Source organism: Dama dama, chromosome 4 (genome assembly GCF_033118175.1).
Source record: "Dama dama isolate Ldn47 chromosome 4, ASM3311817v1, whole genome shotgun sequence".
Lineage (NCBI taxonomy): Eukaryota > Metazoa > Chordata > Mammalia > Artiodactyla > Cervidae > Dama > Dama dama.
In genome coordinates, this window is record NC_083684.1 from 21,202,151 (window position 1) to 21,220,124 (window position 17,974).

The 17,974-nt window shown below is 39.9% G+C and overlaps 1 protein-coding gene across 1 annotated transcript in view; it reads right to left on the reverse strand.

Annotated features, from left to right (window-relative positions):
• The window catches only part of C4H16orf87 (chromosome 4 C16orf87 homolog), a 34,904-nt gene extending 28,563 nt beyond the window's left edge, over positions 1 to 6,341 (reverse strand). Inside the window, exons 1-2 of the mRNA XM_061138440.1 lie at positions 6,138 to 6,341; positions 1,041 to 1,137 (exon numbers count right to left, since the gene is read on the reverse strand). Coding sequence (XP_060994423.1) covers positions 1,041 to 1,137; positions 6,138 to 6,203 — 163 coding nt within the window. The 5' untranslated portion in view covers positions 6,204 to 6,341. The remainder of the gene's footprint in view (positions 1 to 1,040; positions 1,138 to 6,137) is intronic.
• Between the last annotated feature and the right edge of the window lie 11,633 nt (positions 6,342 to 17,974).

The following is a 17,974-nucleotide window of genomic DNA, read 5'->3' on the forward strand; positions in this document are numbered from 1 at the left end:
CCTAGCATACAGCAGGTGCTCACATATACATCTGTAATCAATATACTGTTATTTGGGGTTCAAAAACATACAAACTTCTTTTATTTTATCAAAGATGACAAAATTTCATTTTTAATAAATATATCCACTGAATACACCCAATCTGTCTATATTAATGGGAAGATAAAATTCAAACAAAAAAAATTTTTAGATATATCAGGGAATAACAAAGAATAATCAATGTGTCTAAAAATTATAGTCACATCAAAATCGGGTTGTATATTTTTTCAGCCACCAGTTTAAAAAAAATTAAAGTTGTTACAAATTTTACCAGCATTATGAGGGGAAAAACTAAATGTCTATCAAGCAGTAAACAGATAAACAAATTGTGGCATATCCACACAAAGAATACTATTAAAACTAAACAATAAAAAGGAATGAATTCTTATTGACATATATAACAATATGGCTGAATCTTAAATCATGCTCAGTGAAAGCAGCCAGGCAAATCAGTACATACTATATGATTCCATTTATATAATACAAAGTTCTAAAACAGTAACAGCAGATCAGTGGTTATCTGAGGCAAGGGGAAATAAGATGGCTAGATCACAGAGAGGAACTAGAAAACTTACGGGAATGATGGACATATTCATTATCTTCATTGTGGTAATTGTTTGATTAGTGTAAACAAAACTTATCAAAGATACACTTCAAATATGTGCAATTTATTGGATGTCAATTATACCTTTATTAAACATTAAAAAAAATTTTTCTTAAATCAGATTAGGTCACTCCCTAAGCCCTTCAGTGGCTCTTCATCCTCCAAAAACAAACAGAAAATCTGTCACAAGCTTTACCAGCATTGGTGAATTAACATTTAAATTAGAATGAATGGCATATTAATGTCATAAAGCCTATTTCCAATAGCTAATAAAAACCAAACACATACTTCAATAGATTTTATTTAAATTCAACAAAAATTGAATAGTAAATTCACAAAAACTAATTTTAATTTTCTACATTGAAAAGCTAAAAATATGGTAAACTCTCACAATTACCTGTAGAAGATGGTGATTTTTCTGGGTGTTTTGCATTTAAAAGTTTTCTGCTAATAAATATGTAACCACAGGGACATGATTTACATGCAACAGGAACCTACAGACAAAAAAAAAAAAGCACAATTTATTATTACTACTTTTCTGTTGTTAAACTTCTTAGTGTTTATTTAGCTTCTTGAGCTGAATGATAAGTTACCTGAAATAGGAATCATGGGTTTATTTAAACCCCACCTCCTTACAATAAATGATGAGATAGGTATTGGGTCCTCTACATCTTCACATTCTACTAACGCATTACAACACGAAGACTACAGCAAATACACAATAAAAGTGTGCTGATGTAAGTGAACAACAGAAAACCACAATAGGATCGATCAGAGCCAAGGAAAATATATTGGAAAAAAGGTATCATTTCCTAAAATATTAGTTTAACAACAGTTGATAATAGTTTAACAGCAGTTGATAATATATTGGGGGGGCATGGTTGGGAAGTCATTAACGTAATCCCAGCATAACATTTTGAGGGCCCCACTGGAATAAGGAGATTAGAAATAGAGAAAAGATAGATCTATAAGACATTTCAGAGGGTAAAGAAATGAAAACAACCCAGGTTCCAACATGAGAGGGTAAGATGCCAATTACTACTGACAGGAAAACAAAATAGTTTACAACAACCAGTTTGAGGGGCAAAAGTACAGTATAAACAACAAAGAATGTAGGACAAAGCAGGAGTTGAGATCTAGGATTTTAATAATCTCAGGTCCAGGAAGGAAGTTTGATAAAACACTTAAATTCTCCAGGCTTCTGTTTCTAAATCTATAAAATATTTTTACAAGAGGCTCCTTTCTCCATTTCATATAAATGTTTTTTTTAAGTCAAATATTACTGAAAAAAGTTTTAGATTTTCCTCTACAATTGTTTCACTAATATTAACCTTAATGTTCCTTGGACTGGGGACACATTCACTAAGGACCAGAAATTAATCTCAACAAAAAGTACTCACAAAATAGTAATTACAATTCCGGTTTGTAAGATAAATTCCATTTGCTGTAAAAGTTTAATTATGATTATAAAGCTTTCATCCATTTATGTACAGAATGCGTCATATTCTAGAATATAAATATTTGATCTAAATAAGCTAAATCATAATTTGGGGAGAATTCCTTTTCTTTGCAGTAAAAATACTAAAGAAAGAACTCTGTTGTGTACTCATGAAAAATAACAATGAATTCTACAAAAATAATCAAAAATAAACTCTAGTATGTCTAACAGGTTCCTTTATCAAGAATATAATGAGATTCTTTCAAAAAATGGCAGAAAATGTAATGTTACATTTCTTATTAGTGAAAAATATGCCTAAAATAGATAAGTTTTGTCATTTTAAAATTTCACATCTTCATAGAAACCAAGCTCAAAGGTACTGACTCATTTCCTTTACACTTAAACACATCATTAAGGGCATACGCAGTAATATAAATTGTTTTAAGTTAATGCTACCCAAAAAAACAACAGAACACGATGTTCTTATTCAACAGATCCTTTGCTACTCAACAGCCATTTTCTTTCAGCTACTGAAACTCAACAAATTGAAATTTAATTCTGTGTCTTATACACAAAAAATACATCAACCCAATCCAGAAATAACAGAGTGCTACAGTTAGATGAGAAATTTAACATTTGGCTTTCAGATGACTAACACAATCGATAGGCTGATTTACATCCCTTAGTGAAAGCATCTTATGTGCAAGGAACATTTAGGTGCCTGAGCTAAATCACCCTAAAGGCCTTTTGAAAATGGAAAGTTCCTTTCCCTCACACCAACCCTGGAAAAAAGCCAACTAACCACCACCACAACACAGATCCTGTAAAAAGAATTATTAAGCAGGGTGGCCAACTTCAGTAATATTAGTCTCTTTAAATTATTGTATAATTTAGATTTTTTTTAAAAATCTAAACTTCCTTCAAATTTCAGTTGCAATGCCAAAAACAACAGTAATGAAAGTTCTAATGCTATACTTTCAGGATTTTAAAATGGAAGAAAAAAATTCAGTTTTGCTTACTGATGGCTTGTGAATCAATTTATTCCTTGAAAAACAGGTATTTGGATTGTTTGCACATGTTTTACAAGTAAGACAAGCTTTAAAAAAAACTGCACAAAACAAAATTCTGGCCCTCCCTATATTGTTTCACTGATTTAAAAAAGCTCAAAAAATAACCACTTTATGGAGACAAAATTCTGGCCCTCCCTATATTGTTTCACTGATTTAAAAAAGCTCAAAAAATAACCACTTTATGGAGAATACATCTATATTATTTGTTGCTAAGGGGAAAGTTACCTATAGCAGACATATTTGCTAAAGGTCACATAAAATTTTCTAAAACTTTTTTCCAAAAAAGGGGGAAAAAGCTGATCCAATAAAGAAGAAAACAAAAATGCAAAAACAGAAACATACACCAAAGACACCAGAAAAATAAAAAGGATCTTGACTACTACTATACTCAAAATGGCTCAGTAATTTGAATTAGTGGATGTGAAACCCGTTAAAAATGAAAAGTATTGTGGTTTAGATGTTTCAGAACTATATTTTCAATAGAGGCATGTAAAAGGGGATGTTATAAAGCAACTGAAAATCTAGGTCTTTCTTGTTTACTGATCTCTGTACCTGTTTTTAAACTTACAAATACAGAACATGTGTAAATCTACTCAGCTGAGGCAACTTCCTCAAACTTTAAAGATTTTACATTTATGCTTATAAACTGTATCTAAATTGTAATTTAATGTTAACCAGGCAACTTAGAATAACAGCAGTATTTTTTTTTTAAGTTTTTTTAAAATGGCTTTCAGGGTTATAATTTTTCTCATTTATAAGAAATCTGTACTTTCAAATAATTAGAAAGCTAAAATTAATCTATTATTTTCTTCGATTGAGTTAGTAAAAGACGAATAGCTTTTAAGAATTACCAAAATTTGAATTGGTCATCATTTAAGTTATCTTAGTTATCTTAAGTATTCAGAATAAAAGACAACATAAACATTTTAAATTATGTTGTAGCTTGCTATGCAATGAATTGTGTCCCCACCCCGCCAAAAACATCCCAGCAATAAATTCATCTGTTAAAGCCCCAACTCCTCAATGTAATGGTTTTTGGAGATGAGATAATTAGGTTTAGATGAGTTCATGAGGGTGGGGCCCTCATGATGGCATTAGTGTCCTTTGAAAAGCTATCAGAAAGCTCTCTTTTCTGCCAGGATTTTGGGGCTTCCAGCCTCCAGAACTATAACAAAATAAATTACTGCTGTTTGAGCTACCCAATCTACAGTATTTTGTTACGGGAGCTGGGAGAAGGGTTGTGTGTGTTAACAAACAAAATGAAATACGGTATTTCCAAATAAAATGCTGATCACGTTTTGATGAACAGATACAAAGACTCCTACAAGTTTACAATCCTTTCCTCTTTCTTCAACCAGGATATTCAAAACAGGTTAAGGTTACTTTATGCCAGGTACTGCAAGGTCATGATTCACACTAATTGATGTCCTATAGACACTGGAATGCATAATGCATACCATGTAAACCTTAGAATTCTGCACAATTAATTGGAACAAATGGAAATGATTTAAATATTGAAATAATCTTCGACAAGGAGACTTAAATAAAGAAGTCCAATTTTTTCAGAATTTTACAAATTTAGTTCAATGGTAAGAATGGAAATTTAACTTTGGTTTGGAAAACATGGCTAAACTGCTTTTAAAATGCATATTCAATAAATTCATAAAATCAATAAACCATAATTTTCCTTGCACAGTCTTCCTCTAATCAGTACATCTACCATTACCCATAAAAGACACTAAATAAAACATGTAACATTTTCTGTTAAAAGATTTGCTCAATCTTTAAGTTTGCTCCTTAAAGAATGCTCTATAATCAGCTCATTAAAAGAATCTTCAGCCATTTCAAATTACTCATTTTAAAAAGAAAGAAAAAAAAAAAAGAAAGGGGGAGGAGAGAGGTAGTCATTTTGAAAAAATTCTCCCAGTGGAAAAGGAAAAAACACACCCAGATCAGCATGTTGGCGTGAAACAAGGGCCCTAGTACTAATGCTTTAACTGAGAGTTTTAACTCATTAGATTATAAGGTTTTAGAGGAACGGGTGAAAAATGAGGCGTTCTTAAACTAAAAGAGTAAATGAAATTTAAAACATTACAGCTGTGACACCATTAATTCTGTGTGGAAAGCAGTCATTTAAAATTCATAAAACCACATACATATTTTTTAGAAGATCTGGAAGCAGAAATCCTAAATTTTTAACAGTGGATACCGCGGCGGGTAGGGGAACGTGAGGAGAGCCCAGAAAGCAAGGGCTTCAATGGGGACGTAATTCAATTATATTCCATTTAAAACAATGTACAGAAAGGATTCACGATTATTTACGGCAAAAATAATATATTTTAAGAGGAAAGAAAACTCCATATTTCGCCAAAACTTATAACTATTACACTGTGGGCCTTACTGTCACATTTAAGCATCCGTCCAGGTGGCGGGGGGACAGTTTGGGGGGTCCACCGTACACATCTGAAATGGAAACAAAGCAACCCTGACTGGCAGGAGGGGGATTTGGGAGCCAGGAGCCCTGACTTGGGAGTTTGCACATCAGGCACTCTCGTCGGGGCAGCAGGGGGCTGAGGGACCGTTCTCGTCCACTTGGGCCGCTGCCCCACACTCCTGCCGCTGTCACCGGAGCCGGCCAGGCTCCTCGAGGAGGCTCCGGACAGGTCGCCCCGTCGGCTCAGGATAAACCCACGCCCCCTCTCACGCAGCCCAGCCACAGGGCAAGACACTCGCCCGTCTGACCGCCGCCAGGTGGACACCGGCCGGGCCGCGGCTCCGGGCGCTCCCCCGGCAACCCCTCGGCTCGGCCGGGCCGGTTCGGGGCTCCCGCGGTGGCCACGGAGCCCGAGGGCTGGCCCACTCGCTCGGCCGCCGGGACGCCGGCGAAGCGGCCTCTCCACAGCCAACCGCCACGGGCAACGGCCGCCTGCCCGCGCGCACCCGCTCCGCTGGCCCGCGTGTTCGGTGCCCGGCTCCCGGCGCCCACCTGTTGGTCACACTCGGGGCAAGATTTGGTGGCCATCTTCACTTTCTTAGCTCGAGTTGCAGACATGCTTCTCTCAGGCGGCGGCGGCGGCAGCAGCAGTGGCGGCGGCGGCGGTTCGGGCTCCGCCCCTCGTACCTCAGCAGCCCAGCCTCTGCCCGCGCGGTCCCCGCTGGCCACACCGAGGCTCTGACGGGTGCGCGCGCGCGCGTCCGCGAACTCGAGCAGAGCCTGCGGGCCGAGGAGGCGGGGCGCGGCGTGCGCCGGCTCCAAGGAACTGCGGAACACGCTTCCACCCACACGGCTCCGGTCCTCCAGCGGGTCCCGATTCTCACGAGAAGACACAGCCTGGATTTTCCGACGGGACAATGGACACGCCCTCTCTCGGCCGGATGAACGGCGTGGAGGCGTGGCTTAGCCGGGATTCGACAGTAACGGGCGTCGGGCTCCACCAACGAAAGCACAGAAGGGGCGGGTCGTGCTGCTGAGCACGCCCCCTTCCCCGGAGGAAGAAGGTGAGAGTGAAAAAGCAGGTGGGAGTTTAGACTTTTTGCACAGATACCGACGTTTGATAGACTTCAGTAAATGTTAGCAAGTCTAATCGTTGAGAAATTATAATAGACAGCTGATGAGTCTGCTAGATGCCAGCCTTAGGCTCTGCACAGGGAGGTATGAAATTCGTTAAGTCAAATATGTATTGAGGGCCAAATCTGCCAGACAGGTTTGAATACTGGGAGGTGCCTGTCCTCAAACACGTAGTCTAGAGGTGTAGAGGGCCTAACATTCAAATACAGGGCAAATGAGTTGTTGGGAGGAGTAATTCGGTTGACTACAATATCAAAATTTAAAATTCACCTCGCCTTTGATCTTGCAATCCCATCCCTAAGAATTTGAAATATATTCTCCAGCTGTGCTCAAATGCATTTGTGTGAAGATGTTGCACTTCGCAGCACAGCTTGATCAGAAACAGCCCAGGTGTCCACCAACAAATTGCCTGAGCAAATTTAGGTATGCATACATCGGAATTATTGCAGTTTTTCAAAAGAATGATAGTTCTATATGAAGTGATATAATGATCTCCAAAATAGTATTAATTGGAAAAGCAAAGTACACTATACCTTGTTTAAGATTGTGTCAAATAATATGAAAATATATTTATGGTTACATTAACATTAAGAGACTAGAAAAAGAAGTGGAGGGCAGGAAGAGGAGGGAGACATATTCCATATAGTATTGTGTTTATGTGAATTGCCTACTAGGTTAACTTAATATGACATAGGACAACCCCTCACCACCCCCTGACTCCTCCACCCCGGCAAAAGAGAAAAGGATCTGTACACAGCTACTGAGAAAGTCAGCTGACACATTGTCAAAGGAGTTGGTGTTCCTAGAAGGCTTTCTTGTAGAGTTATCTCCAATATTGAATCCCTAAGGAAATCAGGGGTAGCTTGATGTTGTGAGTACACCAAGTGCAAGACAAAGAGTTAAGACTGGCAATGTGGGTCATATCCAGCTGTGCAGACAGGGTCTTTGCTACCATGGGAAGTAGTGTGGGCTTCTTCCTGAGTGTAGTGGGGCAGTGGAGGTTTTAGTTTGGGGAGTTAACAGGATTATATTTGAAGCTGATAATGATTGGACCAGGAAACACCTCAGGTATTAAGACCTGAGGCATGGGGAGAGGATGGACAATAGAGGAGAGGAATTTTAAAAATATGAAGGCCATAGTGTTAGTAAGACTTAAGGAGCTATTTTGTTGGTGGAGAGCAGAGGCCATGGATAGTTCCAGGATGACTCTCAAACTTCTAATGCAAAGAAAAAGAGGAATAGAAGTAACAGAGGAAGATGGTACTTCAGTTTTCCTTGGAGAATGGTGTAGGGCATGAATTGGGAACCCAGGTCCTGTAATCCTGGCCTTGAGGAGTTTTCTGAAAATTTCATGACCATTATATCTACTACTGTGGGCAGGAATGCCTTAGAAGAAATGTAATAGTCATCATGGAATATATAGGAATATGGAATATATAGGAAAAATACCAGCTAGTAATAAATCTAGGTAGGAAATTAAAATAGGGCACTGTTTTAGAGGATGACTGGAAGATGACTTTTGCTTGAGTGGTCAGGGAATGCATATCTTGAGGAAGTAATATTTTAGCTAATATCTGAATAGATGAAGGGGCTAAACATGAAAATGTTTAAAAGAACATTTCTTAGAAGAAATGGAGTAGCCATCATAGTCAACAAAAGAGTCCGAAATGCAGTACTTGGATGCAATCTCAAAAACAACAGAATGATCTCTGTTTGTTTCCAAGGCAAACCATTCAATATCACAGTAATCCAACCAGTAATGCTGAAGAAGCTGAAGTTGGACGGTTCTATGAAGACCTACAAGACCTTTTAGAACTAACACCCAAAAAAGATGCCCTTTCCATTATAGGGGACTGGAATGCAAAAGTAGGAAGTCAAGAAACACCTGGAGTAACAGGGAAATTTGGCCTTGGAGTACAGAATGAAGCAGGGCAAAGGCTAAAAGAGTTTTGCCAAGAGAACACACTGGTCATAGCAAACACCCTTTTCCAACAACACAAGAGAAGACTCTACACATGGACATCACCAGATGGTCAACATTGAAATCAGATTGATTATATTGTTTGCAGCCAAAGATGGAGAAGCTCTATACGGTCAGCAAAAATAAGAGCTGACTGTGGCTCAGATCATGAACTCCTTATTGCCAAATTCAGACTTAAATTGAAGAAAGTAGGGAAAACCACTAGACCATTCAGGTATGACCTAAGTCAAATCCCTTATGACTATACAGTGGAAGTGAGAAATAGATTTAAGGGACTAGATCTGATAGACAGAGTGCCTGATGAACTGTGGATGGAGGTTCGTGACACTGTACAGGAGACAGGGATCAAGATGATCCCCAAGAAAAAGCAATGCAAAAATAGCAAAATGGCTGTCTGAGGAGGCCTTACAAATAGCTGTGAAAAGAAGATAAGTGAAAAGCAAAGGAGAAAAGGAAAGATATTCCCATTTGAATGCAGAGTTCCAAAGAAAAGCAAGGAGAAAGACTTCCTCAGCGATCAATGCAAAGAAATAGAGGAAAACAACAGAATGGGAAAGACTAGAGATGGCTTCATTAAAATTAGAGATATCAAGGGTCAAGGGAACATTTCATGCAAAGATGGGTTCGGTAAAGGACAGAAATGATATGGACCTAACAGAAGCAGAAGATATTAAGAAGAGGTGGCAAGAATACACAAAAGAACTGTACAAAAAAGATCTTCATGGCCCAGATAATCATGATGGTGTGATCACTCATCTAGAGCCAGACATCCTGGAATGTGAAGCCAAGTGGGCCTTAGAAAGCATCACTACAAACAAAGCTAGTGGAGGTGATGGAATTCCAGTTGAGCTATTTCAAATCCTGAAAGATGATGCTGTGAAAGTGCTGCACTCAATATACCAACAAATTTGGAAGACTCAGCAGTGATCACAGGACTGGAAAAGGTCACTTTTCATTCCAATCCCTAAGAAAGGCAATCCCAAAGAATGCTCAAACTATCGCACAATTGCACTCATCTCACACGCTAGTAAAGTAATGCTCAAAATTCTCCAAGTCATGCTTCAGCAATATATGAACTGTGAACTTCCAGATGTTCAAGCTGGTTTTAGAAAAGGCAGAGGAACCAGAGATCAAATTGCCAACATCTGATGGATCATCGAAAAAGCAAGAGAGTTCCAGAAAAACATCTATTTCTGCTCTATTGACTATGCCAAAGCCTTTGACTGTGTGGATCACAATAAACTGTGGAAAATTCTGAAAGAGATGGGAATACCAGATCATCTAACCTGTCTCCTGAGAAACCTGTAGAACTGGACATGGACCAACAGACTGGTTCCAAATAGGAAATGGAGTACCTCAAGGCTGTATATTGTCACCCTGCTTATTTAACTTATTTGCAGAGTACATCATGAGAAACACTGGGCTGGAAAAAGCACAAGCTGGAATCAAGATTGCCGGGGTAAATATCAATAACCTCAGATATGCAGATGACACCACCCTTATGGCAGAAAGTGAAGAGGAACTAAAAAGCCTCCTGATGAAAGTGGAAGAGGAGAGTGAAAAAGTTGGCTTAAAGCTCAACATTCAGAAAACTAAGATCATGGCATCCGGTCCCATCACTTCATGGCAAGTAGATGGGAAACAGTGGAAACAGTGTCAGACTTTATTTTTTTGGGCTCCAAAATCACTGCAGATGGTGATTGCAGCCATGAAATTAAAAGATGCTTACTCCTTGGAAGGAAAGTTATGACCAACCTAGATAGCATATTAAAAAGCAGAGACATTACTTTGCCAACAAAGGTCCATCTAGTCAAGGCTATGGTTTTCCCAGTGGTCATGTATGGATGTGAGAGTTAGACTGTGAAGAAAGCTGAACGCTGAAAAATTGATGCTTTTGAACTGTGGTGTTGGAGAAGACTCTTGAGAGTCCCTTGGACTGCAAGGAGATCCAACCAGTCCATCCTTAAAGAGATCAGTCCTGGGTGTTCATTGAAGGACTGATGTTGAAGCTGAAACTCCAATACTTTGGCTACTTGATGCGAAGAGCTGACTCATTGGAAAAGTCCCTGATGCTGGGAGGGATTGGGGGCAGGAGGAGAAGGGTATGACAGAAGATGAGATGGCTGGATGGCATCACCGACTCGATGGACATGAGTTTCAGTAAACTCCAGGAGTTGGTGATAGACAGGGAGGCCTGGCGTGCTGCACTTCATGGGGTTGCAAGAAGTTGGACACGACTGAGCGACTGAACTGAACTGAATTGAGGTCCTTTTGGCTCAGACAGCAGAGACCTGCCTCTAATGTGGGAGACCCGGTTTCAATCCCTGGGTTGGGAAGATCCCCTATAGACGGAAATGGCAACCCACTCCAGTATTCTTTCCTGGAAAATCCCATGGACAGAGGAGCCTGGTAGGCTACAATCCATCGGGTCGCAAAGAGTCAGACATGACTGAGCACTTCACTTTCACTTTCACTTTCCCCAAAAGGGCACTTGGTTTGTGTGGGTAAGGAGGAGGTCTTTATATCTTTGGGTTTTTTGAAGTGTTTAACATGGCAGACACTGACAGTTGACTGATGAAAACTCTATCCATCCGTCCTCCCTTCTCTCTAGCCATCTTCTAAGTAGGAATGGGTCATGTGGTGTTACTGCTGGCCAATAAGATATAAACCAAAGTTCCCTGAGTGGGATTTTTGGAAAGGCTCTGAGTTCCCAATAAAAATGAAGCAATTCTTGTCCAAAAAAACCTCTTTTTCCTTTGCCTTTCACACTTTTCTTACTCTCTGGAGCATGAACTTGAGGCCTTATAGGTAAAGCAGCCATCTTATGACAATGAGACAATGAGGTATTGGTGCTACATAACAAATTACCCCCAAAATTAGTGGCTTAAAACATATCTGTTTCTGTGAGTCAGGAATGCAGATGTGGTTCTGCAATCTCATCTGAATGCTCAACAATGGGGAGCTCCACTTCTCAGTCAGTTCAGTCATTCAGTTGTGTCCGACTCTGCAACCCCATGAACTGCAGCATGCCAGGCCTCCCTGTCCATCACCAACTCCTGGAGTTAACCCAAATTCATGTCCTTTGAGACGGTGATGCCATCCAACCATCTCATCCTCTGTGGTTCCCTTCTCCTCCTGCCCTCAATCTTTCCCAGCATCAGGGTCTTTTCCAATGAGTCAGCTCTTCGCATCAAGTGGCCAAAGTATTGGAGTTTCAGCTTCGACATCAGTCCTTCCAATGAACACCCAGGACTGATCTCCTTTAGGATGGACTGGTTGGATCTCCTTGCAGTCCAAGGGACTCTCAAGAGTCTTCTCCAACACCACAGTTCAAAAGCATCAATTCTTCAGTGCTCAGCTTTCTTCACAGTCCAACTCTCACATCCATACATGATCCACTTTTAAGCTCACTCTGATTGTTGGCAAGCCCCAGTCCCACATCACATGGGCTCTTGACATACCTGTCATGAAACATGGCAACTGGCTTCTCCTAGGATGACTATAACTTAATCTCAGTAGTGGCATGACATCACTTCTGCTGTATTCTATTAGAAACAAGTCACTAAGTCCAGCCCAGAAAAATGCAGAGATCATTGGGAGCCATCTTAGAGGCTGTGCCCCACTGGTGGTGCTAGTGGTAAAAAAAAAAAAAACCTGCCTTCCAATGCAGGAGACGTAAGAGATGTGGGTTCAATCCCTGGGTTAGGAAGATCCCCTGGCTGAGGGCATGGCAACCCACTCCAGTATTCTTGCCTGGAGAATCCCATGGACAGAAGAGCCTGTTGGGCTATAAGTCCATAGGGTCACAATGAGTCGCACACAACTGAAGCAATTTAGCACACATGCACCGTAGGTGCTATGCATGGAATTATCATCAATCCACTAAGAAGGATGAAAAGAAAACTAGAAAGTGACTCTGTTGCTCATTGTTGAGTAGCACCCCAGTTGTGACCTGCCTCACTAGATTCTCTGTAATGTGAAAGGGGGGAAATAGCTCAAAATAAGAGTCACTCAACAGAATAAATAAAATTTGAAAAACTAGTAACATCAAATGTTAGAAAAAGGATTATGTGCATGCATGCTCAGTTGCTAAGTTGCGTCGGACTCTGTGACCCCATGGGTTGTAGCCCGCCAGGCTTCCTTGTCCATGGGATTTCCCAGGCAAGAATACTGGAGTTGCCATTTCCTTCTCCAGAGGATCTTCCTGACCCAGGGATCAAAACCGCTTTTCCTGGATTGCAGGCAGATTCTTTACCCCTAAGCCACTAGGGAAGCCCCAAAAGGGGTGATAAAATATTGTAATTGCTTTAGAAAAAGGCCTAGGAAAACCAAATATATGCATAGCCTATGATGCATATTTCCATTCCTAAGTATTTATTCAGGAGAAATGAAAATATATATCCACAAAAAGACTTGTACAGGAATATTCATAACAGTTTTATTCATATTAGACCCAAAATAGGGAAAAAACACACACATGTCTATCAAGCACATAAATAGATAAGTTGTAGTATATTCATTTAATGGAATATGAATCAGCTTTTAAAAGGAACAAATTACTGATACATACAACAAAATGGACAAATCTCAAAAACATTATGCTGAGTAAAAGAGGCCTTTCACAAAAGAACATACCCTGCAATTCCATTTATATGCAATTCTAAAACAGCAAAACTATTACGTGGTAGGAAAAAATCAAAGCAGTGTTTCCCTCTTGGGGGGATAAGAGTGGGGATAAAATGAGGTAAACGTTCTGGGCTGATGGTAATAGTCTGTATCTTAATAGTGGTTTGTGTTACACAAGTATTTGCATTTTTCAAACTGAACTGCAAAATACACTTAAAATTTAACCATTTCATTGAATTTAAATTTTACCTCAAAAAAACTTTAAGCAAATATTGAACTCTAAGTAATGATATGTATGCTGAAGTATTTAGGGTGAAATGTGCTAATATCTGCAACTCACATTGAAATACCTTTAAAAAAGATGACTACATGGGTAGATAAGTGGTAAAGCAAATATAGTATAGTACAATGTTAATGGTACAATCTAGGCTGTTGGCATACAGCTGGGGTCCACTGTAAGTTAAATATTTTTGAAATTTTTCATAAATTACAGGAAACAAGACTTAGTTTTTAAACCACTGTTCATTAGGTTTTCAATTATATGCTGTCAAACATATTTCTTACACTGATAACAAAATAAGGGTTTTCTACAAAGTGGATGATGCTGGCCCTGACACTTTTTCATTTAATACCTACTAGTTACCGGCTATATGTTGGACCTTGTGCTCTTGATGGGAGTACAATCTTGTGAGTTAAATAAAATTCCTGCTGTTGTGAATCTCACTCAAACATACACTATAATACAAATAAATATATAACTACTGTGATCACAATTATGAAGGTACGATTCTGAGGCTTTAAGGCCATTGACAAGGAGATCTGACCTATGGTAGGGTAGAGTAATCAAGGAGGACTTCCTGGAGTAATCAAGGAAGAAATGTGCATGATAGGTAGAGTTAACGAGGTAAAGAGGAATAGCAAATATGCAGCCAGAAAGAGCAGCATGGGCAAATTAACTGAGGCGAAAGGAAGTGAAATGAAGCTATTGTTGCTGACGCACCAAGAGAAAGAGGAAGAGAGAATCTGACACATTGAAGATGGGTGCTGGAGAATCCACTTTCCACTGGCGTTCAGTGCTACTTCTAACTTTGTTCCAGATCTTTTATGTGTGCTGTTAAAGTGGCTGTAGGTGCTGTAGTCTCATAGTAAGCAATTAGACCAGGCAGGAACTATAATATTTTAATACAGGGATTATGCACTTGAGAAACCAAAATGGCCATTTAAATGTGTGGTGTTTTGTTTTTTTTTTCTTTTTTTTGGCTGAGCTTACTCAGCTTGTGGGATCTTAGTTTCCTGACTAGGGATCAAACCCAGGGCCTGGGCAGTGAAAGTACAGAGTCTTAGCCACTGGACCACCAGGGAATTCCCTCAAAGCCATTCTTTATACCCTTTTGTATACCCAAGCTGCGGGGTGGGGTGGCGGGGAGGGGTGGTGATAAGAAGCAGTGGGGTGTAACAGCCTCCATTCCTATTCCTTTATTTTGATACTCAAAGCTTCTACCAAGGAGCCCTTTAAAGCTTCTCTTTCTTTTCTGGGAAAGGAGAATGAGAACACTAGGCTGCTTGGGAGGTCTTGATTTCCTTAAAATTCCTTATTTTTCTTGAAAATCTAATATAGCTCCTAAATTAACAAGTTAAAAGTTTAAAGCTGTAGTTCCTACTTTTCCAAAGCAATAGAGAGACGATCATCACAATGATGAAAATGTAGTCATTTTGTGTTGATTCTGTTCACAACACTATTCTCTGGATTTCCAAAAAGGAGCAGTTCATGATTTTTAAAAAAAGAAATATCAAATAATAGACAAAGAAGATGCTATCTTTCTCCTGAAAGAGAGTTTTTCTTTTCTTCCCACGAAGCCAATAACACACTGCATCAAGGAGCACTCACTGCAGGAAAGCCACAGGCTCAAAGCAACTCAAGAGGCCAGCCCTGTTTTACAGCTGGGTACCTCTGGACAGTTCAAGACATGTACCAGGCTTCACTGAGCACCGAACTCAGCCCACCGGCCTGCCCTGGACACAGAGGGGCCTCCAGAGGTGTCCCATGCCTTGCTTCGCCTTCTTTTTCCTTTTCTCTGATAGTATTAAATACTACTTATTGGGCATCTACTCTGTGCCTATTCTTATATTATGTTCCTCTTCCTCCCCAAATCCTGCAAAGGATATGGTTAAATAAAGTAAAGCTCAGGGAGCATTATCAGTCAGGAATGGTTTTTTTTGGTTTTTTTGGGTTTTTTTTTTTTTGCCAAACAAAAAACCCAAATCAAAATGGCTTAAACAAAAAGGGGTACTGGCTTACATAACCAAAAAACATGAATAGTAGTACCAGTTTCAGGCACAGCAGGATCCAAGTCCCCACACAACAGGGTCCATTTTTGTCTCTCGGGTCTACATCCCTTCTTGGAGGTGATAGGAAAGACGGCTCAGATAGCTCACCATCCTATATTTGCTCCTTTTCCTGTCTCATTACACTTCACTGCTTCTGTTTGGTTTTCCTACCTATACCAGAATCACTCATCCGGGCTCGGCAAGGATATCCACTGATTGTTTAGACCAAAATTCAGCATTCAGTTCTGGAAATCTGACAGGGGTTTGAGAACTGAGGGAAGGATGGGTGGGCCACAGAACAACTACCATCCAGAGTAAGTAACTTTACAACACCACTTTCTTTCACAATGGCCAAGCCACTGCCTCTTACCCTGTTACCATTTAGCCTCACCCTGACCCTGATCCTGGGAAAGACTGAAGGCAGGAGAAGGGGATGGCAGAGGATGAGATGGTTGGACATGACTCATTGACTCCATGGACATGAGTTTGAGCAAGCTCCGGGAGCTGATGATGGACAGGGAAGCCTGGCGTGCTGCAAATCCACGGGGTTGCAAAGAGTCGGACGCGACTGAGTGACTGAACTGAACTGAACTGTGCTGCCTTTGAAATAAAGTCCTTCCCACACTTCTGGTCTTAGTCCTCTTACCCCATCAGTCTGAGCTAAATCAGAAGTGTCACTGTCCTGGGAGTAAGCAAGAGTCCACAGAAACTGTAGATTCCTTGATAAACCCATAGATGTAGTAGTACAACGAGCATGTGACTCCCGACCAGGGCATTCAGCAAAGGGAGTAAATTAAGACTGGAAGCATGCTATGCTCTTCTCACCAAGCCTTGTGTCATGGTGCAGGATTGCACCTACCCCAAGGAAAGAATACTGTTTTTTCCTTTCTGCAGTAATACATCCCATTGTCCTTAATCCTTGGGATCATAGTCAATTTTACTTTAGGGAATTTCCATTCCATCTCTCCCTCCATTTCTCTCCTTCCCTCCCTTTCAGTGTCTCTCTTCCCCTCCAGGTTAAGATTCATTCCAGGATGTCCTCTCACCTCTTACCTTTCAAGATTCCTTAACTCTCCTCTCCTTCATGGATTAGACATAGCAGGTTGTCAGCAGGGAAAGAGGCAGGAAGAGGACCATCCCAGTATCTTTATCACAACTTAATCCCTGGATGCCACAAAGAGTAACTGCAATCTAGTTACAAAATCATAAAAAGGCCATTAGCTATGGTCTCTGACAGGCCACCTATATTTTAAAACATATGAAATCAGAATGGAAAATGTATGAATGAAAGGACTGGCTCTGTGTGACAGAATGAGTATTATCATCCAAAAGCATCACTGAGCCAAGTGTGCATGGCATTTAGTATTAGAAACATGCTTTCATTTCTTTAGTGAAAAAATATTTTCGGAGAGCCTCTGATGAGGCAGCTCATCTCTCTGGAACCCACTTTACTCGGACCTTTGCATGACTGACTCCTAAGCATCTTTCACATACACATACACTCTGGGCTCCACATTCCGCCAGTGAAGAAGCCCAAAACTCAGGGGCAGCTTGTAGTTTTCCAGCACCTTAGGTTCCTTTCCATATTCATGTTCTGCCAGGGTCTGGGAAGGTATAAAGTTGAACCACATGATAATTGCCTTTTTATGGGCTAAATGAAAATGTTAAATATTTTGGAGAAAAAATGCTATACTCACCCAAAATATGCACTGTTAGCAACTCTTTTGGGTTGGACTGGAATCTAAGCTATCACTATATGTGTCAGTTGCTTTCCCCAACTGGTAAGTTTCCTCAAATATTAAATGGTATATACTATATTTATAAAATTCAGCATTATTAATATTTATTCAAATCCTCCAATTACTGCTTCTCAGTTGGAGAAAGTTTTGTTTCTTAGAGTTCCAAATGACAGTAATCGGTTCCAAAATCGGTTCCAAAAAGGTAGTAATCGGTTGAAAAAAAGTCAGGTAAATATGATGAATGTGGTAAAATTTCTTCCCTCAATTAACTTCTCTATGGTGGTTTGTGATTTCTGTGGTCAGATGTCATGGAAAAATATAGGTTCATGTCTGCTAACCAATACAGGGTACTTTTAGATAAACTTTTGATATATAATTTCAACTTTTTGGCAATAAGATGCTACCATTAGTTATACCTGGCTTAAAAAGCAGTAATGAAACAGTCTTTGTAGACCACCATACCATTACCAGAACCTTTTTTGATTACAGTGATGGTTTGAACACATGTTCGGAAACTTCATCAACATCCATCCATCATCCAGATCACTTTCAATGTCATTTTTTGTCAAAGCTTATGATCC